The following is a 26,589-nucleotide window of genomic DNA, read 5'->3' on the forward strand; positions in this document are numbered from 1 at the left end:
AAGGCATAAAAAAGTGAATTATGATCAATTGGAATCTCACAAATTTTAAGTAATCCATTGCTAAGAATTTACTGTATCTTGCTTCTTCAACATAAATATTTTTACCTACTCAAATCCATGTCATTAAAAATCGTTATAAATGTCTTCACGATGACAGCATAATACTTGTATTCCTAAAATATGTCACATTGTTTAAACCTTTATGCACAATCTGGTATTTCTTTAGGACAAATTCCAAGTGCTGGTTGTCAACCAGCATCTGTCCTCCACAAAAAATGAGATTTTCTTTAGGTGGCTGTCACAAAGTTCTGGACAATGGAATATATGCAGAATGTTATATAGCAACTTCTAGAAATCTTCCTCAGAAAAGCACATATGATCTCTGCACCTTCCTCTTTGATCCATCCTTCATCCAGCAACCTTAAATTAGGATGTTGATATTATTATCACCGTCATTACAAAAATGTTTAAGTACCCACATCTTTGGATTCTAAGTAAAGAATAAAGAAAAAGGTATGCTTTCCAGACATCATGAAAAAAGTCAATCAACCAACTGTGGCTGTCAAGGGCCGAGTCGTAGCAATGCTATGGACAAAAGGACAGAACAGTGCCCTGTCGTGCACCACTCTCATGATCATGGTTAAACTTGAGCCCACTGTTGCAGCCACTGTGTCAATCCATCTCGTTGAGGGTCTTCCACTTTTTCACTGACTCTCTACCTTTAACAAGGATGATGTCCTTCTCCAGGGACTGGTCCCTCCTGATAACATCCAAATCATGAGAGATGAAGTCTCACCATCCTTGCTTCTAAGGAGCATTCTGGCTGTACTTCTTCCAAGACAGATTTGTTTGTTCTTCTGGCAGTCCATGGTATATTCAACATTTTTCGCCACCACCATAAGTCAAAGGTTATAACTGCCCCCTAGAGGGTCTGATACCCTTAAAAACCAAAAGCAAACCCGTTGCCATGGAGTCAATTCCAACTCATAGCAACCTTCTAGGACAGAGTAGAACTGCCCCATAAGGTTTCCCAAGAGTGGTTGGTGGATCTGAACTGCCAGGCTTTTGGTTGGCAGCAGAGCTCTTAACCACTGTGCCACTCGGGATCCCTTACTAAAGGAAAAAAATAAAATAGTAAAGAACTGCTTCAGTCCTTTCAAGAGAAAAGGTATAAAAGAGAAAAGAAATTTCTAGAAAAGAAGACTAAAAGGTTTAAGGAACTCAAATAGAAAGGAGCATAAAGCTGGATCAGTTATCTTTTCTTGACTTAGATCATTGCTTAGATAGTGGCTTGGACCTGAAAAGAAGTTCCAAACAGGATTCTTCAATTTCAGAATCTAAGGTTCTGAACGTTTCAAGCTAAGGTGGTTAAAAAAGAGAATTAGAGAAGGGATAATTATAATTGCTTGACAATCAAGCAAGTAAATACATATTTCTCCTTGATTGAGGCATGACCAACTCAAACACATTAGAGATCCAAAAGTTTCCCAGAGAAGGATGACAGAGAAAGCAACAGAACAAACTACCAAGGACAATTTACCTCTCTTAATGAAGAAAATAAGAACTACTGTTTATAACAACATAGCTGAGTTGATCATCTACAAAAACAAACAGGTGTAAAGCAGCAAAAAAATACACAGAAAAAAGGCAAAAGCAAAAAACTTGTAGGTTATGCCACAAATGGCAGAACTACTTAAAGATTTAGCTTAGAGTTTTAACACCATTTATTAGATTTAATGGCTATGTAATAATTGGCATTTAGGAAAAGCTAGAAGACAGTAAATCTAGAATTAAAAATTTACAATGGCAAACTTAATAGATAATCCAAAAGAGATAACCAAAAATTAACTATATTGATTTTATTTCTTAATTAAATATCCTGTTTACAATATTAAGTTTATATTACAAAAAAAGGCCTTAAAATGGTCATTATATTTACCTTTGAGACAGTAAGTATTTTATTCTCCTTTGGAACAGCAAAGTGTTTTCTTTTCTCTTCTGACCTATAAATCTTTATTTCTTCTTCTCCCTTTGCAGTTCTCCATTCTTCTTGCCTACTGCAAGAGATTTTAAAGGCATATATGTTAATCAAGAATTTTTCCACCCGGTTTCCCTCCAAAAGGAATATTAGGTGTCAGAGAGGGAATGGTACTGCTGATGTTTTCTTTCCAGATGGAGACATGTGGTAAAGACTTTTGAATTTAAATTCAAAGGTTTTGGGCTCCAGAAGTCAAATGACTGGAATACTGGAAAGATATATGCTAGAGTATCTTCTTTGTCTTCTCAAACTTGATGCTGTTTCTACTATGTCTTTGCTCACCCAAGTTTTTTAAGTTCTGGGAACATGTTATTCCTAGAAGTAAGTTTTCCAAGGGTTGGAAACTTTTTTTTTTTTTTTCTTAATTTGGTGAATGTAGGGAGACAGTGCTGTGATAATCTTGTTTGCCATACAGATCACTAATAGGGCCTAGCAGCCTTGAGGTTGAACTAACGATAACTTCTGAAGCCCTGAAAGAACTATATAGTCTTTCCACTGAGAGGCAGGTCAGGCTTCAGCTATTGAAAAACTTCGTCCAACTCTACCTAGGCATCAAATTGAAACTGAGCAACAGAAGAAACTGAGGAACATGAATTTCACAGAAATTCAACTCACAAGGATAAAAGAATTTGATATTTTACTTTAATTCCTTATAATGTTAAAGTTTTTTAGACTGCATGAGCATTAAACCTTTGAACTTTAATTTTTCCCTGGAGATTTCATGTGATGAGAGTTAATATTTAAACCTGGAACATCTCTGTAATGTTGGCACTTTATTACTGGACTATATCATTGTTGTCATTTTACTTAACTGTAGAATCTCAGACATGGCCAGTCATACTTATGTATGCAAAATAAAACGAGAGAACTTAAATCCTTTAAAAAAAAATCAGCTCAGATTTAATGTTTTGTTTTTAGTAAACATTTTAATAATTTTAAATTTCCATTCAGTTGTAAGAAATAATATAGAGAGATCCTTCACCCTTTACCAAGTTCCCCCAATGGTAACATCTTGCAAAACTATACAATATCATAACCAGGATGTTGACATGGATACAATTCACTGATCTTATTCAGACTTCCCCAGTTTTACTTAAGTCATTTGTGTGTGTATTTAGTTCTACGTGGCAGATCTAATCTGTCCTATAGGGTCGCTGAACTGGAATTGACTTGATGGCAACAGGTTTGGTGTTTTTTTTTTTTTTTCTGCTAGGTCATTTATTATCCATACAATCGTTATTATAATTAGTGCTGAGTAATATTCCATGGTATGACTGTACCACAGTTTATTTGAACACTCACCCACTGAACAACATCTCAGTTGTTTCCAATTTGTGGCTATTACAAATAAAGCTGCCAATACTTGTGTATAGGTTTTTGTGCAAACGTAAGTTTTGTGTGAACATAAGAGATACGTGCCCAAGAGTGCAACTGCTGATTCATATGCTAGCTGCATATTTACTTTCTTCAAACAGTGTCAAACTATTTTTCGAGTGGCTGTGTCATTGTACATTCCCACCAACCAATGTATGAGTAAATCAGGTCCTTTGCATCCTTCCAAGCATATGGTGCTGTCACTATTTTTTATTTCAGCCACTCCCATAGGTATTTATGTGATATCTCATTTTGGTTTTAATTCACATTTCCTTAATGGCTATGTTGAGCATCTTTTCATGTGTTTATGTGCCATTTGTATAAGCTCTACGGTGAAAAATCTGGTTCATGTCTTTTGCCTGTTTTCTGATTGGATTTGTTTAAACCATTAAGTTTTGAGAGTCCTTTGTATAGCTGCTATGAGTCAGAATCATCAACGGCAATGCTTTTTTTTTTTTTAATATTCTAAAGAGCCGCAGCAAAGCAGTGGTTAAGAGCCTGGTTGCTAACTGAAGAGCAGGCAGTTTAAACCTACCAGCTGCTCTGTGGGAGAAAAATGTGGCAGTCAGCTTCTGTAAAGATTTACAGCCTTAGAAACCTCATGGTGGCAGTTCTACTCTATCCTATAGGATCGCTATGAGTTGGAACTGACTCAGTGGCATCAGGTTTAGTTTCAGTTTATATATTCTAGATACCAGTCTCTTGTTGGCTATATGATTGGATTTAATTTTAATTAATGAACTAATTTGATCCATTTAAGATGCTTCTTGGGACAAATTTTACCTACCAGGATATGGGTTATCAGAAAGATTCTCATACAAGGTGTACTAAGTGTTGGGGACCCAGCTCTAGGAAGGCTGAAGCAGTTCTATCCTTGAAAGTGATGGCCATAGCCTCCTAGACTATAGGCTGAACAGTTAAGTCCAATGATAAAGAGATTAAAAGGTGAAGAATACTTGGAGGGAAATAAATTTTACCCACTCATGTTTCCTTCCATATATAGGGACCCCCACCACCAACTAGCAACTCACTCTTCACCTCTTTACTCATTCTTTTCCAGAGAAGGAGGAGTAAATTAGTAATTGGTTTCCTTTAGAACAAAAAACGGTAAGCATGGCCCAGTCCTATACTCTTGTACGTAATGCATACATTCTGTTCTGCATTTTGTGGAAGCAAACCACTTGCCTCACAACTCTGTCACATGGGGTCACTATGAGTCAAAGTTGACTCAATGGCACCCAATAACAATAACAAAGTGAGTAACTAGTATTGGGAAGTGCTTACAGGTACCAGACTCTGTGTTAAGCACTTTACATGGATTTTCTCCATTTACCCATATTATCTCCATTTTACAGATGCAGGAATAGTTCTAGGAGATGGACCCACTTGGCGAGTTTGAGTGAGGTTTGTGGGCTTGTGAGCGTAGGTAGCTGCTGAAGGGATGGTGAGAGGTAAGGGTGGAAGAGGATAAATGGCAGGGAGGGGACCCCAGTGAGGCAGTCACGCAGGGTTACTGAAAGCCTGTCCTGGCATGAGCTCCCTGAAAAGGGGAGAGAGGTGTGTGTGGATAGGCTTCTATCTGGGAATTCAATACGAGGACGGGCAGGAGATTTGGGGACATGTATGGAGGAATAGATGCTGGAGACAGGAATATGGGGAGATGGCATATAGTGGATAAGAGTCTGAACAAGACATAATTGGAACAGGTGTGGAGAACGGGCACAAGGACAGGTGGAGGGAGCAGGCAAGTCAGGAAGATATATGAGGGCTGCTGGGTGTGGATGTTGGTATGTGGGGACAGGTGTGAGGGTAAGGAACATGAAAAGGGTGTGAGAGGACAGGTGAGTGGTACTGCTATACTCCCAAGAGTCTGGCCATGTCTGTGTTAGCTGCTATATTCCCAAATCTAAGCCCAGTGCCTAGCACAAGGTAGGAGTTCAGGCTATATCTGTGGAATGGCTGAATGGGGAGAGGGGTTGGTGGGGGACAGGTGTGGTCAAAGGTGTGTTGACATGATGGAGTGGACAGGTTTATTCAGTGGGCCAGTGCTACCTATGTTTGAGGTTCAGTACTAGAAAGCACTATTTCAGGTAGATAAAAGCTACACTCTCCACAGCTGTGTCCGTAATAAAAAGTAATATTCTGATTTCTGATCTTATTCTTTTGTGTTATTTTTCAATTCCTTCAAAACTAGTGCTGAAAAGATAAGAATAATTCATTGAGCTCCCTTCAAACCTTAACATTAGGATTAAAAATGGACAATAATCCAACTAAAAATATCAGATTTAATTTTTTACTAACGGATATCTGGACATTATTTATCATAAGTCAATATTATTGTTCAAGTTTAAACTATAGGTGTATATTTAATACTAAATCCTAACGTAAGTGAATATTCTAATTACCATCCGATCAAAAATCATAACCTACTATGAACACTAAGATTAAAAAATAGCTATATAATAATTATTTTTGTTTTGAGTTTAAGAACTAGAAAATCCTAAACTCAAACTCACATTTTGATCTTCATGCTTTTTATAGACCTCATTCGTATTTCATTACTGAAGAATGAAAGAAACTATATATAAAGTTCTCTTATAGCATGGACCTTGAGAACAGGACTATATCAAATCATATGCTCTCTACATATACACACATATTTAATAAAAAAGCAGTTATCTTCATAAAGTATATAAAAACATTTACCGATAAATAATACAGTATATTTGCTTTATGTCTCTGAATTATATGGTACAAAAAATGATCAGTAAATCCGTTATAAAATAATTATAACAAACATTATGAAATGTGTTTTAAGATATAGTTACACAGAACAAACTAGAATATAAAAATCCTATTCAATAAAATTTCACAACTGGTCAATCGAGATTATGATTCTGCTCTCATTCACTCACCTTAACACATCCCATTTCATAACATTTACGTGACTAATTTTAGAGAAGGCCATATTTGGAAATTTCATTTTCCTCCAGAATTAACAGTTTCAAAATACTAGCTTTTCTGACAAATTTAAAACAAATGACAGAGCTAAAAAGTCATCCTGAAGACTATAATTCAAAATAAACACAAGCAACTCCAGTACATAAAAATTCACAATTTCCCTCACCTGGCTACACCAGCTGATAGCTCCGGTACTACCACCCTTCGACTCCAAGCTACAAGATCCCTCTCTGTGGCTATTTCACTTCTTGGTGCGTTGCTGTGCATTTGACGAACACCTTCAATTTGTCCGCTACGCCTCAGTCCTACATTTGGTGGTGAATGAACCTCTGAGGTAGAACTTACAGAGCCTAAGTGAAAAAATTAATATAATAGTATGTTCTAGTAGAGATACTTCTCTATTAGTTTATAGCAGAAAAAATATCTATACTATCTTTCACATATGACTTCATATTGTGGCAGATAATTAAATTCGCACCTCAGGAACTAAACAAAAGGCAAAGTGTAATGAAAATAAAACATGGTTATACAGTTGACTAAATAAGTTAATGAACAATAACTATAGACTGTTAGACTCCAAAGATGTAAAATACATTACTTTTTAAAAAAAAAAAAAAGCTAAGAGTTTTTTGGAAAAATTACATAAGAAGCAAAAGCAGACAAATTAAGGACATGATTTGTGACACTTTAAGGTTCACAAATTTGCTTTAACATTAGTGAAATAAACAACAGGAACAATGAGATAGTCCAAGGCTGTGGCTTTGAATATGTTCCATAAATTATCAAGGAAATTATTATTATTATTTTCTAATTTCTACATGCTTACTGTAGGAAATTTGGAAAACATGCATATTTAAAAACTCATCTGCAGTTAGAAATCTTATGAACATTCTCCTAAGTCATTAAATACTCTTCAAAAACATCATTTTGGCAGCCTACAGTTTTATTTATGGGTGTACCATAATTAATTTAATTATGTCTCTACTGTTAGGGGTTTGGACTGTCTGAAACTTTTTAATATTTCACATAAAATAGAATCATTGCATACCTCTATTTAAACGGCTGGTATTACTGATACCTGTTTCACCAGAACGTCTCAGGTCTTGCTCTTGTTGTAGTCTTTGAATCATGCTGTCCAATGGGCTCATCTCCTGGTTTGCTTGCTGACTTAGAACTTGGTTCAGTCCTACGTAATACCACATAAAATGTAAGGATACTTTGGTCACTGTTTGAAACATTTTACTCATCAATCTTATGAGTTCAGAATTAAAGATCAATTGGCTTGGTTAAAAGAACTAAAATGATCAACTATAAATAATGGAGTTAAAAAAAAAAAATCTAAAAAATCTTACGTGTATTAAAAAGAACAATGATGATGAGAGCTAACTTTTACTGAGGGTTTACCACAATTCAGACACTCATATAATCCTTACAACAGCTCTATGAGATAACCATTATTATTAATTCCACTTTACAGATGAGAAAACCAAAGTAACTGCTCAAAACCACGCAGCTAGTAAGTAGCCTAAGTAGGATTTCGACTTGGGTCACATTTCTTTTAAAAAGACAAATCTGATTACTGATTACCTATACTCTTAAAAAACCTATACTGACTCATTTAATCAATAAATTCTTGAGTGCCAACTATGTGTTAGTAACTATGGCAGGTACTGAGGATTCAGTGCAGTGGGGCTGAGGTGGGAACAGAAAATGCCAGGGGTATTCTGGAATGAATGAGTAGTATGTAAGAAAGGTACAATGGAAAGGAAATTATATGTATTAAGTGTATAATGTTATTTCATCTTATAACAGAAAACTAAAATTCAATGGGATACAATAACTTGTTCAAGGTCATAAAGCTAGAAAGGGAGAGAGGTAAAAAAGATGCCAGTCGATGCTTCTTTCCCAGTATGCTGTTGGGAAAACATGTCATGTTTGATATTGATGAGTAATCTAGCATAGCTCGTTTATAACTGAGGAAGCACTGTAAGGTGTACTGTCACATGTAAATACAACCAAACTGCACTTGAGCCAACTATTATTAGGACATCTATTTTTACCAAACTCTTAGGGATTTCCCAAAATTTTATCACAGATCTAGATTTGCAAATAGAAACATGGTAATGATGCTAACTTTTTATGAGAAGTATTTGCTTTTGCTCTATTTTTGTACTTGCTAAGTCTAAAGTAATGAACCAAATCTTTAACTTGACTTCTGTGACTGGAATACTTAAGTTTTGTGACGCACTATAAAGACACAATTATTGCTATGGGTTCTCTTGTGACCCATTATTAATATCTGGTTATCTATTTTATTTTCAAAGACTAAGTCCACTTTCTACTCCAAGGGCAGCTTAGTATGGAAGAAAACAATAGGCTAAAAGTCACAGCCTGTGATTCCACATACTTTAACCTGAACAAGGCACAATGCTGTTAAAATTATCTTCACAACTTTTAGGATTGGGGCCCCAGAGATACAAGGATTAAGTGAAATATTCCTTACAAAAGCCCTTTATATGCTGTTAAGTGTATAAAAAAAGGCAAACAAAAAACCAGTAATAATAATTAAGGAACAGTGGTATTTTGATAAATGAGTGCTTTCATTATTTCCCTGTGCCTGAAACCCCAGCCTGGATACCTATTTTGGCATCTGGCCATGATCAGATTCTTGCCAGTTCCTTTCTTAAGAGACAGAAGAAATTTTTCTTAATTTCAGTCCTATGACCAGGTCCTGCAACCTGCTCTGAGACTTCTCTGACATGGAATGCTTGCCTAGACTTCTTGAATACTACCTGTTTATATTCTTTGAGTTCATGCTATATATTTCACATACTCCAAATACTGAGAGACTATTCCTGTAGTGATTCTCTTTTCACTCTCCATCCTAAGTGGGCATGTTTAGTTTGAAGAGCAGCCCTTCCCATCCACTAGGTTCCTCTTCATTGTTATTTCATGCCCAATCCTTTGATAAAAATAAGGAGCACGTTCAGTATAATGAAAATGAGACTGATTTTTCTGTGTTGCTTATGGAATCTAAATTATTTAAAAGTTAACCATCACAAATATTATATCCTGTATGTGTCCTTTTTACCTATTTAGAGGTTTTGTCCATTAAGCTAGAATCAAAAACTTAAAATATTTTCACAAGCATTTTTCCACCCTAAAAAATAATAGGATTTGAAATTTCATAATTGGTTTAATATTTACAGAGCCTTTCAATTTTTTTTACTTAATAACTCAGGGTTACATTTCTTGTCAAAAGCAGGGTAGGGAGGTATCTGTAAGACCATGTCTCCATTTCTTCATCTCTCATGCCGTTCAACTCAAATTGACTTTCCCCTCCATTAAGTCACCAAAACAACTACTGCCCAATGGCCAATTTTTATCCATATCTTGCTGCTTATAAACCTTTAACAGTGATTACTTCCTTACAACAATCTGCAGTAAGAATATGCTATCTAGTCCTATTCTCGCTCTCACACATCTTATTATTATTCCCCTTAGTAACACTTATCAAAATTTCTAACTTTTTTTTTTTCCTGGCTTAAAACAATAGAAGTTTATTCTCTCGTAGTTTTGGAGGCTGAAAGCCCAAAAGCAAGCTGTAGGGAGGGCCATGTTTACTCAGAAGACTCTTCTGTTGTTGCTGGGTGTTGTCAAGCCGATTCAGACTCACAGTGATTTCATGTGGCAAAGTAGACAAATCTGACCCGTAGGGTTTTCTTGGCTTTAATCTTTTTTTTTTTTTTTTAAATGTCTTATTTTTGTTATTGAGAATATACACAGCAAAACATACACCAATTCCTACAGGTACAATTCAGTGACATTGACTACATTCTTCAAGTTGCACAACCATTCTCACCCTCCTTTTCTAGAACTGTTTCTGTCACATTAACATAAACCCACTGCTCCCTAAATTTCCTATCTACTCTTTCGAGTTGCTGTTGTCAATTTGATCCCAAATAGATAATTCTTAAAAGATCACAATGCTCAAGGCAGATGTTCTTTACTAGATAAGCTAAACTATGGTTTGGTTTTAAAGAAGATTTCAGGGGATATTTTTGGTTTAAAGTTTAAAGACTATTTCAGGGCAATAGTTTCGGGCGTTCATCCAGGCTTCATGGCTCCAGAAAGTCTAGAGTCCATGAGAAGTTGAAATTCTCCTCTACATTTTTTCCCTTTTGTTCAGAATTCTTCCATAGCATCTTTGATTAAAATGTTCACTAATGGTAGCCAGGCACCATCCAGTTACTATATCTCATGAGGTAGTTGTTCATGGAGACAGCTAGCCACACATTTCATTTATTCCTCCTATCCTAGACTCTTCTTCTGTTGGTTGGGGTGAAGAGAGACCAACTGTATCTTGGATGGCTGTTTGTAAGCTTTTAAGACCCCAGGCACTCCCCAACAAACTAGGAGGTAGAACAGAAAGACTAAACATGGTATTAAGCCAATTAACTGGGATGTCCCATGAAACCATGACCCTAAACCTCCAAACCATGAAGTTTCTGGTTGTACATAAGCAGCCTCAGCAGCTGCTCCTTTTTTGGTTAATATTGTAAATACATCATACAACTTCTGCAAATTTAACTTTTACAAGTGTACAACTTATTGACAGCAATTAACATGAATCAGCTGTGCTGCCTTACCCTTCATCAATGTTATTTTTCCATCACTGTAAACTGAAACTCAGTGCCTCACATAAGCAACACCCCCTCCCCCACCCCCTTTCTCTTCTACTTGTCCCTGATAACCACTAATAAACTCTGGTCTCTATACCTTTGCCTGTTCTTGTCTTAAGTGAGGTTATACAGTATTTATCCTTTTGTGATTAACTTATTTCTCTCAGCATAATGTCTTCAAGCTCCATCCATGTTGCAGCATATTTCAAGAAGACTTCATTTTTCTTCCTGACTGAAAAGTACTTCATTTTATGTATGTACCACATTTTGCTTATCCATTCATCCATTCATGGGCAGTTAGGTTGCTTCCATCTTTTGGCTATTGTGAATAGGGCTGCAATGAACACTGGTATACAAGTTTCTGAGTCTCTGCTTTCAAGTCTTTTGGGTATATACCTAGGAGTCAAATTGCTAGGGTAGTTCTATTTTTAGTTTTTAGAGGGAACTACCACTGTTTTCCACAACAGCTGTACAATTTTGCATTTCCATCAGCAATGGACAAGGGTTCCAATTTCTATCCTGGTGGGAGTGAAACGGTATCTCATTGTGGTGTGATTTACACGTCTCTGATGGCTAACGACATTGAGCATCTTTCCATGTGTTTCATGGCCATCTGAATGTCCTCTTTGGTAAAATGTTCTATGTATTTATTTTTAACTGTATTTATTAATCGTTCTAATCCATTCCATGGAGGCAAGGATCACATGTTTAATACATGTCAGAAACAGAGCCGATTCTCAATAAATGTTGCTGGCTAAAAAAATAAATGACTATTGCTGACTTATCTCATAACCAAATAAAGGGAATACCTTATTAGCCCCCAGAGATTATAAAGGGATACAGACTAAAATTATTGCTTTACATCTCCAATGTTCCTTAATTATTGTGTAAATCTTAAGCATTATTCAAAAAAATTTAAAGAAGGATAGGGCAACAATTTTGCTTCTGTCTGTTCAGAACAAGTAAACCAAAGTTTTACTCAATTAGCAGCTTTATAAGATTTCAGTAGAAAAAGAAAATATGGTTGTCTATGAAAATGAGCACCAACCTGAGGAAGTTACTCCCATCTGAGGGATGAGCTGTTCCTCCCTGCAATTTTCACGACCAGGAACTAATCTCTGATATCTTGATGGATGAGGGTTACCATCGACATCAACCAAAAAAGGGGGAGGCATGAGATGAGGTGCTTGCTGAGTCTGTTCATCTAATACAAAATTGTTAGCATCACGGATAAGTGGCCGGTAATCACTATGAAAAAACATCTGATCTGCTATCTGTAAAAAAACACACACCACAAAACAGTGGGGAATAAAAATTCACTGTTGTAGATAAAGATCTATACACTTCTAATGGAACAATTTAAAATAATTTTCTCTTCTTGAATTAATTGTACATAAAACCATGTACAAAATACTTGACATCTCTATGTGCTATCACTAATGGTTATCAAACACATACAAATTTACGTTTATATACAAACAGAACACTTATGAAAAGATAAGCTCAAGAGATTATAAAACTATGAGCTAATGATGCATATGTAAGCCACAATGCAAACGTGAAGGGCACATAGTCTTAGTTTTTCCCAGTTGTGATGAGGAGTTCAGAGAACAATTAAAAGAATTTGACTTTTAAAAAATGTGTTCAATGGACTGCAAAAATGTTTGATCAAAATGTAGTTCTGAATTGAATCTCTGTTTTCTTTTTAATGATTTCCTATTTTATCTGTAATAAATATTTTAATTTTTATGATCAGAAAAGTAGGCTGCTTTAAATTTCCTCTGGGACAAGGAAAAGAATGTAAATGTAAAAAACAAGTATTGAAAGTTAATTTCAAATTCAATGATAAAAAACCAAATCTAGGCATGAATCATTCAACAGTACTTTTATTTTCACAGAGCTACTATGCTTTACGTTATTTTTAATTACTGGATGTGGCAATTACTTGTTTTAACATTTTACAAAGGGGAATCATTTAATAAATTTGTTCTTTGAATTAAACTCTTAAAAAAAATAACTTACAGAACTCAGAAAACAACGTTTAGGAACTTAAGAAAACCCTTAGGTATTCAGTAAGTATGGTTTATGTAATATTAAAAAAATTAATGATTTCCCAAGACTTAACAAATATTTTCTCTAAAACTTTTCAGATGATAAAAAATCATTAATATGAATTTATCCCTGACACACTTGTAACTTCAGAAATTTATTGGCAATTTGAACTATTCAATTTTTAACTATCAAAACCTTTTATACCACTGCACCACAAATAAGCAATTTTTGTCTTTTATTTACTAATTTTAAACACAGGGCCTTTAATATTTACAAAAATTAGTTGCCACTACTAGGTCATGCATTTTTTGAGAAATCATATGAAAACTATAGATTCATACTGCAGATAAATGCATATTATCTATATAAATAAAACATTTTGCATAATTTCAAAGATCTTTTCTATGGACATCTCTTATCCCCAGTTTACAGACCTCAAGAGTTCTAGATGGCTCTAGCAGGCTACGTTAAAAGTTATTCTTCCAGACTATCTAATTTTTAAATAATCTAATTATTATTTAATGCCTTTTACAGTAAGTGAGACTTAACAACCACTGTCTTCACCCTTGTGCCAAAACCAGAAGTTTCCAGACTATTTAGAATCAATTCTTCAAAGCTTTAGGCTAAATGCAAATAAACGTGATTCTCACCCATCCGCCCAAAACTCAATCTGTAAACATCGACAGATTTAAAAATAAATAAGGGGAAGATACAAATTCATCATACTCTACCTTATCATATTTGCTACTGGAACCAAAGCCAAAAATTAAAAGATGTCCATGAGAGTCCGTACATGCAAAATGCTGACCATCAGGAGAGCATTTGCAGTCAAATACTGCACCATGTCCTTGGCCTTCAATCTGAAATATATTTAACCAACAATCAAAACATTGCCCTTATAGAATGTAAAGAACTGGTCACTATTGTTACTAGAATTAAATAATAGAAGGTATATAACTGTACATTATAATGAAGTAAAAATTAAGTATAACAAATACAGTAACAAAACTTGTGAATATTCATGAAAAGTGTCAGATTAATAGCCTTGAAAAAACAGAGTACTTATCCACAGACCAGACACAATTCAGAAAATATAAGAACACCAACGCTCCCCCACCCATAGAATTCTGTTTCACGCCTTCTACCCAGATTTAAAATGTAACTGTGCCTTACATTCCACCTTATCTCCACTTAATTACTACCCTTTCTGCAAAGGCTGACAATGTTTAGCAATTGTACCGATTTTTTTTTGTAATTCTTGAAAGTAGTAACCACAGATCACTGCTCAGAAGACACTAAAAATTTTTCTGGTAATAAATTCACTGGTAGTCTGACGCATCTTTCAAATGATGAACTTCAAAGGTTAAAAAAAAGGTAATTTTTTTTACCTGATAATTGTTTTCTGTTTTCCAGTTCCATTAATCCAGAACGAATGGGTTTCTCCCTGCAACCTGTCAATCAAACAGAGGTGGCCAATCACCACTCTGAATTTTTTTGCTCTCAGTGCTTCTTCAGACTATGTTCCAGTTGAAAGCTTCTTTAGCAGTATTCTGAAAGAGGTAAAAATTCTACCCTATCTAAAGCACATCTAGGGACTGAATTTCAGAAAACAACTAAAATAGGGAGTTGACTCCCTAACAAATAACTAAGGATGATTTTCAACAAATGGGATTGGATTTCTGGATTAGCAGAATCGGAACACACACACATTATCAGGTAAGAAATACCTCCTCTTTGTTCCGGTATCCACTGATCTAGAACAAATGGAGTTTTATTAGCAATATCCCCAAAAATGCTCTGAAAAGAGAGAAATGGTAATTTCCTTTCTTCAATATTAAAAGTGTTGCATAGGGATGAAAACACAGTTCACCAAATACAGAAATGAAGTTAAAATTTAGAAGAAAAGCTGATTTCTCAAGGAAGATTTACATTCTGGCCAAAAGAGAAATATCATTCTAAAAGTAAGGGTTCTGCTTAAGAAGTTAATATAATAACGCAAATAGGGCTGCTTCAAAAAGAAAACTAGCTTTTTCTCTGGTGTATTAAAGAGAAGAAGTGTGCACACTGGTGCTTATTAATGTTGTTTTGGATGGTGATAATAATGGAAAAGAAACACCTTTCGTTAAAATTTAGTCATATTAAAGAACTTATCAAAGGTCTAATACACAGAGATCTACCATAAAAGTAAGAAAATAAATTCTAAGTGAAACAGGATTATTTCTTGGTGGTAAAAAAAAAGTCAGAGGATGATAAGATAGCAGAGGAACGTAACTGATTCCAAGTCTACTTTACAACTATTCAAAAATAAGAAAGAGCAGGACTTTCGTCGAGATTAACGTAAGGAAATTAGTAGCCATACAGCTTAGTATTTCCAAATATGAAAGACTCTAAGTAGAAATGTCAGGATTTAAGTCTCTTATTGCAATGTTCTCTAAGCAAACAGAAAAACATTAAGTAACATGAACTGTTGTAATTAAGTAGGCAAATGAACAAATTTACCGTCAGTAAACCTCTACATCAAAAACTCAAAATCAAAGAATTGAAATTGCCTTGGCCATGGTTGTTAGATTTACTTATCTCAGTTCACAGCAGAAAAGGCAGAAAACAAAACAAAACAAAAACGGCTATAAATCCACTTTAATAAACGCTTCCAAGACCATACTACTATTACAAGTCTAAGTTTACTACTCTAGGTACACAGTAGAATAGAGGGAGAGATGTAAAGAAGTGCAACTCAGCAATGCCAAAGGAAATCTGATAGATGTTCATAAGCTTGGTATCCTTTGTGTGATGTTTAGACAATCTTGCTCTGTAATTTCTTTCTTTCATTTTTTTGGGGGGGGAGGGGAGATTAATCAACTCTATACCCATACTATCTACCAATTTCCTCACATTAATAAATAGTAGAAGATCTCAAAAAGAGTAACTGGGAGAGGTGAAACTTACAAAGCTCTAAAAAGGCAAAAAAAATTTTAAAGCAATTATATTTAAAATCATTTTGTATCCTATATAACACATTCCATTGTAAATATGGCAGGATGGTACCAATTTTCTCAGTGTAAAGCATCTGTTTAACTCCAAAGCAACTTTTATAAGGAGAAAATGAAAGTAATTTCAATCATCTCAGAAAAAAAGGAAAAGTGCATAATCTGGATTAGTCATTGTTCACTGAGGAAGGCATAAAAGAATCTGCTTTACTCATGAACCAAATAGAAAAGGTGACTTTAGTCTTATCAATTAAAATACCACATTTATCTTTAGTAATGACTCCTGAAATACTAAAACGGGTACCTATAAAGTGAAGGCTAGGTTTTCCAAGTAGTGGATACAAAATAGGGAAATGTTTTACTTTTCCTACATAACTAAAAATATCCTAGCTGTTTTCATTTGTGCTGTGATTAACTATGTCAACGACAATAAAAAAAGTGAAACATTTCTCTCTGGAAAGGATTTCATCTTTTTATACCAGGGTCAAAGTATTATGACTTAGAATTCTTAAAAGAAAAATTTAACAATGAAGGTACCATTTGAACACGTGTTGTTTAAGAAGCAGTAAGGCTGACCTTCAAAGACCAAAAGGAAGAAATTATCCTCTATCCATATTAATGGTTATGTGCCTATCACAAAATTAAATATCCTGTTTAACAAGAAAATAAGTCAACATAAAATGTAATACTGTATACAGCAGCTTATGCTAGTACTTATTACATGCTGCAGTAAAATTATAAACAGAAAGAAATCAATAAGTAATGATGATAAATTTTCAAAATAAATTAATTTTAGATAAATTGTTCCTCTAATAAAATGCAAATACACTTGTCAGCATTATTTGAGATACACGTAAATAAATACCACATAAGACTCAGACTTATTAACTAACAATAAGGAATAGCTGGATAATCCCTTAGATAGTACCAAGGGTTTCAACAGCAAAAGCAGCTCAAAGAAAAGAAATAGAAAAATATATTCAGCAATTATGATAAAGAATTCTGTTTTCTAAGCAAGAGATGAGAGGACAAGTTATTAAGAGTCCCTTATTAGAAAATTCTCATACTGCCTAAAGAATACTAGAAATACTACCAAGAAATGGAATAATACAATCTTATTAAGAATTTAGAGATTTATACTGAACTTGAGAAAAAATTAAATCAATACAAAAATTTTTAAGTGCTTTGATGATAATAGAATGGTTACATTCAATGAAGAAGGCTAGTACTTTTTTCGAGTAAGGGTACGATCTACAAATTTCAGTATACAAAGTTTCGTGAAATGGAAAGATAACTAAGGGAGACCCCTCTTCCAGTAACAGGCAAGTCACCTGATCTGTGGAATGATGAAAATAAACTTGAACAATCACTACAGTCCTATCCAGTTCTAAAATCCTACCATGGATGTTCAAGAAGGCTTGTTGGAAGAACTGCACAAATCTGGAATGAGGTATACTACATGCACCAGCATGTAGACTAAAACTACAGGGTCTAAATCCTCAAACATGAGAAACATATATAAAGGTGAATTTAGGACCTCAACACAAATTAGGAAGGTTAAAAATATGAGCTATCTTGGGCAGAATCATCCTCTTAAAGAATTATTTCAATTCTATGAAAAGGGGAGGTTTTTGCCTTATTTTCTAAATATATATTTTTTATTAGAAAACAGCATCTTTCCTAGAAAATGTGCCAAAAATTAAAACTATGAATCCTTGAAAATACCCTAATAATTTTATAAAATAGACTCATATACCAATAATAAAAGCTATAAAAGTGAATTTATGCTACGAATTACTCTTTGAAAGTCCTTCCTTATGTAGAAAGAAACTTTAGAAGTTAGTAACATGGGAGAAAATTAAGAATGTACACTAGATTCTGGAGAAAGGCCACTGTCATATACACGTTTAAAATATCTTAACAGAACTATTCATATTCCAATAGTGCAGGTGTCATCGAATTACTTCCATTAAAAAAAAAAATCAATATTGAATGTTTCTTCTAACGTTGAAAATTTCTTAATTTATGGTGACACCATTGGATATGAATTAAGGATAGCCATATATATATTTTTTTATTTAATAAGTGGTACCAGAATAAAAACTTTTATATTAAGAAACAGCTATACATGGCTTGATTAAGGAAAAAAAACAGTAGACCAAATTACTATATAAAGTAAAAATAATTCATTTATTATATTAAATTTGAAGAACCAGCTTATTTTCACTTAAAAGGAAAAATATATTACTAATTAATTCGTCTTCAAATTTAAAAGCATTTTGTTAACTCATAGTAGATTTGAGTACAACACTTATTGATGGCGCCCTCCTTGGAATGTATTCTCCTCCTTTGGTCATCACTGTGACATGATATTGGCACGGTATTTTCCCAACATCCTCTCTAGGGATCATGTTCTCTTTTCCAGTCTGCTAAATATGAATATTTCCCTAAGTTCAGCTCTAAGCTTTCCACACTGTCCTCTCCATCTCCATGAAAAGACAAACACCATTCTACATGAAGATTTCAACTTTCTTCTGTTATATCTTCTATCTCAAGTGCTAGATGACCATTTTCACATAGGGAATCTAATGCTACCTCACAATAAACATATACAAAAATGAACTTTAAAAAATTAGTTATCCTTCATATCTTTTGTAATTCCACTAATAGCATTATTGTCAAGATCACCCAGGCTTAACATTCTGAACACATTTACTAAATCTTCCCTGTTACTCTCCAGCCCCAATCCTTAAAGGGGTCAGAAAGCACCGAGTCCTATATTTTTTTCCTTCACAGATTTCCTACTATCTACCCTTGTAATTTTTCATTATGATGTCTCTGATTAAAGTGGTTCTCACCTTACTTATCCAGTTTCATGCCTGATATACTATTACTGTCAACCAAACTATTTTTCTCTGTTTTCAGACTGTCCTATAATTTACCAAACCCCCAAGACGTTCACTACTCTCCATGCCTACCAATATCATTTGAAGCCATCAATAATCTGCCTCAACTTATGTTTCTCATCTCATCTTCTATTATTTCCAAAATGTACTCCTGACAAGCTTTCTAAATTATTCTATGTACCTTCGCTGACCATTCACCCTGAAGTGACCTCTACACACTTAGATCATAGCAACTGTCTGATTTGTCACGTTACCATTCAAGACTATTTTATAGTATCTGTATTTTCAGGTATCTTTTATTTCCCAAACTTAATTGTAAGATGGCTAATGGCAAGGAAGGATCATATCTTACCCTTCCTTGTGGTCTCCCATATTCAGTGCTGAGCACTCAAATATTTGCTAATCAAAATGTCTTTACCCTGCATGGTTACACTGTATATAATTCTACATATTTTACACAACAGATCACAAATACCCTGGTTACAGTGGGTCACGAAGCACGTCAAAAGAATTACTATGTAACAGTAATTACCAAATACAATATAGTATGACAAGCTAGAGAGACAAAATTCACATTGATGGCAACAAATTTTAAGATACGTCTTTGAGAAAAAGACAGACAGCATTTAAAGGACCCCAGAACCCTGAAAGAGTGTGACAAAAACTAAGTTTATAAACAGAACATTAAAGGTTAATTCCATACTCATAGAAGTTGAGACAAAGATTGAAAGCCCTTTTAACACAGAGTGTGGATATATGACATTATCATAAAAAGAGAAAGATGAAAGAATGAATTCTTGAAATCCTGATTCGCAAAAGATAACACAGTACAAGATGCACCTACTTTGCATTTCTCTTTCTCCCTTCCCTAGATACACGCAGCTATAAACATCTAGAACTAAAGTAGAGGTCACACTGAGAACATGTTAAAGTCAGAAGAAGTATGCATGTGCAAAAATTCTGAGTGGTGATTGGCGGCCTCTGCTTGTTTGGAACGTTGCAAGGAGAAATACATTTTTCTGGATTAGTGGACACTGGAACATTTTTTTAAAATCTTTTAAGTAAAAGAAAGGTTAGGAGAACAATCATAAAAATAAGTAAAATTTAATAAATAAAAACTGTTACTTGGAATTCACCCGTAAAACAACAAAAGTGAAACAAAAATCAATTCAGTAAAACCCCTTTCTAACAAGAGACATATTGTAGTATTCAATTAAAATCAAAGCAGACAAAGGCAACAAACTACAGCTTTGAATAACATGACAGAAATAGAAATATGGGGATAGAGATAGTTACAGACACAACTATAGCTACAGATAGAGAGAAAACAAAGACAGCAATTGAGAGAAAGAGCAAAAGAGCCAGAGACATGAGGAAAGTTACTAACATGGAGTCAGCAAATGCCACTCCAAATCTCTTTTATGTGCTAATATTCAAATAACCTAGTACTAAGAAATTTGAAAGTCTCTTTTCATATTTTTTCAAATTAATTTAATATTCATTTAGTTAAACCTGTAGAAAAAACTTAGTTGTACCATAAAAAAATCTATATTTAAGATCATAGTAAACTTCTAAACCTGCCTACTTATTTTAGGAAATAGGAATATTACAAAGGTCTTCAGCTTCAGTTCAGAGAATTTGCACATATTTTGAGTTGTATCAGGGGTTAATTTATCTAAGCATTTAAAAGGAGTTAAGAATTTTTAAACTAGAGTCTGGAAAAACACTCATCAAAACAAAGCTATGTTAAAATTCACCTGCTGCTACTGCTAAAGATGACAATGTGAGCTGGCTAAGATATACTCGACTAGTTTGTAATATTCTCAGTATCTACTATCCGCCTTCCATGAAAGAGCCAAATATACTCTACTTTTGCCCTGAATACTCAAGTTATGTAAGGACAGTTCAGCTGAAGCATGAATAAACACCTAACGAAGTTTTTAGAAGAATACATGTAAGAAGAGCTTAAGGCCTGGAATTCAGTTTTTTTAAAAAAAAGAACTAAGTTGTCTCATCTGTTTATAATTTTCTCTACAATATTCTAACTCCTTTCCCTGGTTCATAAAAAACAAGAAAGGCTCAATTCCCACTCTGTATTATGTTTTTCCAATGAATACTTTTAAATGTTTATTTAAAAATTACTTTAATTTCAGTTAAAGATGCAAGAATGTGTAATCGTGGGAGGGGTGTATGTGCAAGGAACATGTATTGTCTATTCCATGCCATGCCTTATGTTAGCCTCTTTTAAAATATTATCTTACTTGCCAAACTCAGTGCCTACACCCCAGCTGCTTTTACCATTCAGATTTCTGTACCAGGAGGGAAGCTATCATTAAAATTAAGGAAACTAACCTCATCACCTTTTCTGGACAATACCACAGGCAAAATGGGAATCTATTTCTATGATTTTTTTAAGTGAAGTAAATTAGAAGATTATTTAAGCATAAAACAGAACTAAACACCCTTTATATTAATCCCAAATCTCGAACCTGTTAATCTGTTCATGAGTGGTCCTAAAATAAAGTATAAATGCACGTGCAAGTCATGGTTTGATACAGGAGGAAAAAAAAGGGTATTTCTGTGAATGCTCCATATCAATGCAATATAAAATATTAATTACTCATAATATAATCAGCTACTTAGAATTTATTAAAACGTAATTACTATACACGAAACATGGACATTTAAAAATTTAATTGAAAGCTCTCTAACGATATGGCATTTTTGCTCATTTTAAAAATTTCAAACAAGTTTTAATTTCTATAAACTGGTAAGCAAGGTACAATAAAATGCTGACTAATACAAAATAATATATTATTTCTTCCATGATTTCCATTATCTTTTGCAAAGCTATTATATGTTCCAAGTAAAAAATTCAGTTAAATATCAAAGGACTGATATTAAAGTAACAGTCCCAAAATATACTTGATGAAAAAACCCTATTAAAAAAAAAATTTGTATATAAAATGTTTGTTCTTTTCAAGGTACACTATTTTCTGGCCTTATGTGTGACGGTGAATTTATTCATGTTATAAGCTTTCAATTTAAAATCCACAGAAAATATTACTCGATTTTAATAATACTTTATCAAAACCTTTACCACTTCTGATCTAAAAACAGAGTATTCCAATAGAATTATATATCTTCCAATCCTCCACGGCACTATGACAAGACTCTCCACATGGTCCTCAAAATATATCAGCACAATTTAACATCAAGGATTGGATTTGTACTTGATCAATTTTTATGGTACACTTATAACTCAAAAACTACTGAGTAGCTACATAGAGCCAAATAGCTATAACTGTAGCCAAAGCCCAACATTCACGATAGTGGACAATGAGAACACAAGCTTCTACTCATCCCTCAAACTGTTTTTCTTGGTTTTCTTAAATAGCAGTGCTGGATGTTTTATCTTCAGTCTGCCCATAGATAAAATAAGCAATGAAATGAACAAAAAAGCAGAGTGAAAAAAAAGTAGGGCACTTAGATAATTTATACATTAAGAGACAGGGAAAAAAAATCATCAAGCTAAAGAATAACATCTCAAAAGATGCACTCAGAGCTCATACCATCATGAAAACATTCATTTCCCCACTGGACATATCACTAACTGCACAGTTGAAAATTGGCTGTGCAAAGACATTGATAAAAAGCTTAAAAAACAAACAAAAAAACTAACCATAACTAGATTTAGCATTAAGAATATTAGAAACTGACAGAAAACACGGGTTTAAACCCCAAGTGCCTTATAACAGCTGTATGACCTAGGCAAACCTGGGCAAAGCACTTCATGTCTTTAATGTACAGTTTATTAATTCATAAAAACAGGGATAATAAAATCCACCCTAACTATATTACAAGGTTTTCCTGAGACCCAAATGACATATGTAAAGCATTTTGGAAGCCATTAAAAATCATGCAGAAAATTAAAGGGAGTATCTTTATTTTAATATGATGAAGGATAACTGGTTTTTGATTTTAAAAGGACGTATTTTTTAATACTAAGCTTATGTTTTGTTTTTATCAGTTTGAAAATACTATGGATGCCATCATATCCTACTTACTACATAAACTTGTTTCTTCTTCCCTTTAGAACTTTTTCCATCCCTTATCCATAGAAAGAACATGAAAAATATCCTCATCTGAAACTCTTAATAAATAATTTCTTAAGGCAGTAATGTAACTAATCCCTTTACCAATATCAAAGAATATATGATATAATACAGTGACTTCTACTGACTACAACATTAATTTGTAATGGTCTAAGAGCAAATCACTTAAATATCTATGTGTTGCTTTTTTTTTTTTTTATCTACACAAAAGGGACATTAGTGTGACCAACTTACCTGACGAGGAAAAATTCACCTTTATAATTAAAAGGTGAAGGCAGTGTTAAAACTATGGGAGAAAACTCTCCTTCTACTCTACCAATACGCCAATGTCCTTTTATAATATGAAATTACTAAAGTCACTAATATGTATGTTGTTGTTGTCAGTTGCCATTTGAAGCTAAAAAGACAACATGAGAAATGACTAATTTCCTTACTCAACAGAAATGTTCCAAAAGGAACAAACCACCATCAGAAGGACAGAAAACGAGAGAAGAAAAAATTCTTTACCAGAATATTTAAGGATATGCTTTTTAAAATCTCCTATATACACACAATCACAAAGGAAATCCATCCATCACTAACAGCTGTCCCTCAAAATATTAACACTATCTTTCTAGAAAAGTGAGCATTTAACTAACTTTATTTCTTATGTGCACTAAGGCATATCCATAAAGACAACTAAACTTAGTTCCTTCGCTATTATCTTTTATTTACTAGGTGAAAGTAACTGTACTATGATTATCAAACAGGCATAATATCAATTTAAGTAATTTTTTCACAAATCATCCAAGCATAATAATATGTTTCTTTTTACAAATCGTTGTATTTCACCAAGAACTGTTTTGTGAAATAAACTTATTTTTTTCAAGATGACTCAGACTACACAACTATTAATTGTATTGTTTTACTAACATTTCTAAAATTGATATTTCAGTTTTAAAAACCTCAACATGCCAAACTAGTGGAAAAATACGTCTTTCTTGTTTTCTTTGTTGAAAGGTACCCCTGATATATAAGAAGCAGATTTAAAAGAACATGGCTATGAAAAGGCTATGTAGAGCCTTTTATACTTCACACAGTGGCTAGAAAGATAAGGACACAGCACAATGGTGCTATTAAACCATAACAAGTAAAATATGGAGGCAAAAGGGCTTAAGTTCAAATAAATACATAATATACCATAAGTTGATGAACAGCAAAAATGCCTGATTCTTTGGCTTTAATTTTAAAATGGATGTATCAGAATAAAATCTCATTGCACTAGAGGAGTGTTAATAAAGTATAACAGCACAATAAACATTTATTTATAATTCCTTCATGTGGTTTTCCAAACATTTTTTCTTTCTATTCTGTATCATCGTACTTGCACATTTCTCAACTAAGTTACTGTTAAAACTATTTTTTGAAATAAACCAGTTATCACAATATATAGATACTATAATATGCACAACTGTCTTTCAATTTAGCATCTTAATAAAGGTATGGAATGAATCCTCCAGATTTTTAGGTAGAAATTTGAAGTCAAAATAATGTATGAACCATTTCTTAAATGGATTTCCTTTGTGATATGCGAGTACCTGTTTCAAGACATCTCCAAATCTTTAACAACTATAAAATGAAAAGACTAATAATTACCATATTGAAATAAGATCGTATTTTGACTCCTCTTGCCAGATCCCACACTATCACGTTTCCATCATGACCAGCAGAAAAGAGAACTCTAGGATCAAATGGGTGTGGCTCAAGAACAAATACTTCATCTTCATGACCCTGAAATATTTTTGAAGTTTCAAATGATTATAAACATGTAAAAAGGAAAACAAAACAATCTGGCAACTTAGGAACATTTGTAAAATTTGAGTTTTAAGAATTATTATAGTGACAAAAAACTTCAAATTTATGCATGTGTAAACAGTAATGAAAGTCAGCTAATATCACTGTCTAGGGCTAAACCATCAACTGGTGAAACAAGAGAACATTACTGATAGGCCTGACAAGCCAAAAAACAGCTAAGGATCTACAATGTATTTCTAAGCCAAACCTGTTTAACTGCATTTTTAGATTTTTACCAATCTCCCACAAAGCCTGGTTACCCACCTAGTGAGGGAGACTTTTGGGCTAACAAAAGACTTTAATCCTCAATGAGAATATTCCATTAGACAGCTTCAATTATACTAAATAAAAATTAGTCTTTTTTCTTACCATCAGGACATGAATTAGTTGACCAGTGTAAGAATTCCAAACTTTCAGGGTCATGTTATTAACTGCAGTTATAACTGTATTGTCATGTCGATCCCAAGCTACCATAGTTACTTTCATTTTTGTGATTTTATCTTCTATTCCTTGAAGGTTTTGGCTGAAAGTGACGGAGGGAGTATTTTACACTGACATTACTGATTAAAATACTAGTATGACAAAAATCTAAATGTATTTTATCATAATTTACATTTATATTCACTAACATGAATAACTATCACTTAGCAGTAATTGAGAATAGTTACAGACAACACAGAATGGTGGCAAAAGTCACTGCTCTGAGTCAGGAGACCCAGGATTTCAGCTCTCCTATGCTGTCAGAAACAGATGACCTTGGGTAAATATTACTGCTATAAAAATATACAGATGCAGGAGCTCTGTATCATGCTGGTCATTTTCTACATTTTATAGGTGCGATCATGCCTGCTAACTGCAAATATAAGCAGAGAAAAATGAGGAAACATTAAAACCAAAGAAACAGTTGCAAAGTGTAATACAATTTCTTTGGCTGGAGAAAACCAGTGGATACATATCATCATATTCCTGTGTTAGATGAAACATTGTATGTTCTGGCTCCTGAAGAAAATAGTAACACTTTATTCTTACACTACTATCATCATCCCCTCAACTGAACTGAAAAAAACATTAATGTAGCAGGTCTTCTCATATATATGGCAAAAAATCATTTCATAAAAATCAATGCCTCTCATCTCAAATAGGGCCTCTGGTTATTGCAGAAAAGTACTCATGTTAACCTGGATTATGGTATATGATTTTATATGCCAAGAGTCACTCCAACTTGTAATATAGCATACTTGAAATGATCTATGTAATATTTCAAATTTGATCTCTTACCCTGCTGGTCGAGTAGTCATATCCAACAAAATGCTCTTCCATTCTCTTCGTTTAAATTGCCAGATACGAGCTGTCCCATCACGACTCCCACTTACAAACCTATATTAAGAGGAGCCCCCACCAGGAAAAAAAAATAATCACAAGCTTTACCAAAATGCATTTTCCCACAGTTCTATTTTTAAAAAGACAGCATTCATCTCTACTTACACAGCAATGTAATACAATAGCAATTACTCTATCAGTTATTCTCTGCAAATCTAAGAACTTCTGACATTTTATGGGCTTTAAAAATTTTATATTAACATTCAAAACTGATTCAAGACCACTATTTACTACCCTGGAAATAGAATTGGTATTTTCCAG

The 26,589-nt window shown here is 33.8% G+C and overlaps 1 protein-coding gene across 7 annotated transcripts in view; it reads right to left on the minus strand.

Moving 5' to 3' along the window:
• PHIP (pleckstrin homology domain interacting protein) overlaps nucleotides 1-26,589 on the minus strand; it is a 145,949-nt gene that overhangs the window by 51,363 nt on the left and 67,997 nt on the right. For 6 of the 7 annotated variants that reach the window (XM_064288248.1, XM_064288240.1, XM_064288220.1 and 3 more), the window contains 8 exons: nucleotides 26,227-26,325; nucleotides 25,318-25,471; nucleotides 24,751-24,885; nucleotides 13,839-13,967; nucleotides 12,104-12,329; nucleotides 7,422-7,559; nucleotides 6,540-6,723; nucleotides 1,940-2,057 (listed from right to left, as the gene is read on the minus strand). In XM_064288248.1, the coding sequence (XP_064144318.1) occupies nucleotides 1,940-2,057; nucleotides 6,540-6,723; nucleotides 7,422-7,559; nucleotides 12,104-12,329; nucleotides 13,839-13,967; nucleotides 24,751-24,885; nucleotides 25,318-25,471; nucleotides 26,227-26,325 (1,183 nt within the window). The remainder of the gene's footprint in view (nucleotides 1-1,939; nucleotides 2,058-6,539; nucleotides 6,724-7,421; nucleotides 7,560-12,103; nucleotides 12,330-13,838; nucleotides 13,968-24,750; nucleotides 24,886-25,317; nucleotides 25,472-26,226; nucleotides 26,326-26,589) is intronic. The other variant, XM_064288234.1, reaches the window with a different exon arrangement.

This window comes from Loxodonta africana, chromosome 1 (genome assembly GCF_030014295.1).
Source record: "Loxodonta africana isolate mLoxAfr1 chromosome 1, mLoxAfr1.hap2, whole genome shotgun sequence".
In the NCBI taxonomy this organism is placed as follows: Eukaryota; Metazoa; Chordata; class Mammalia; order Proboscidea; family Elephantidae; genus Loxodonta; species Loxodonta africana.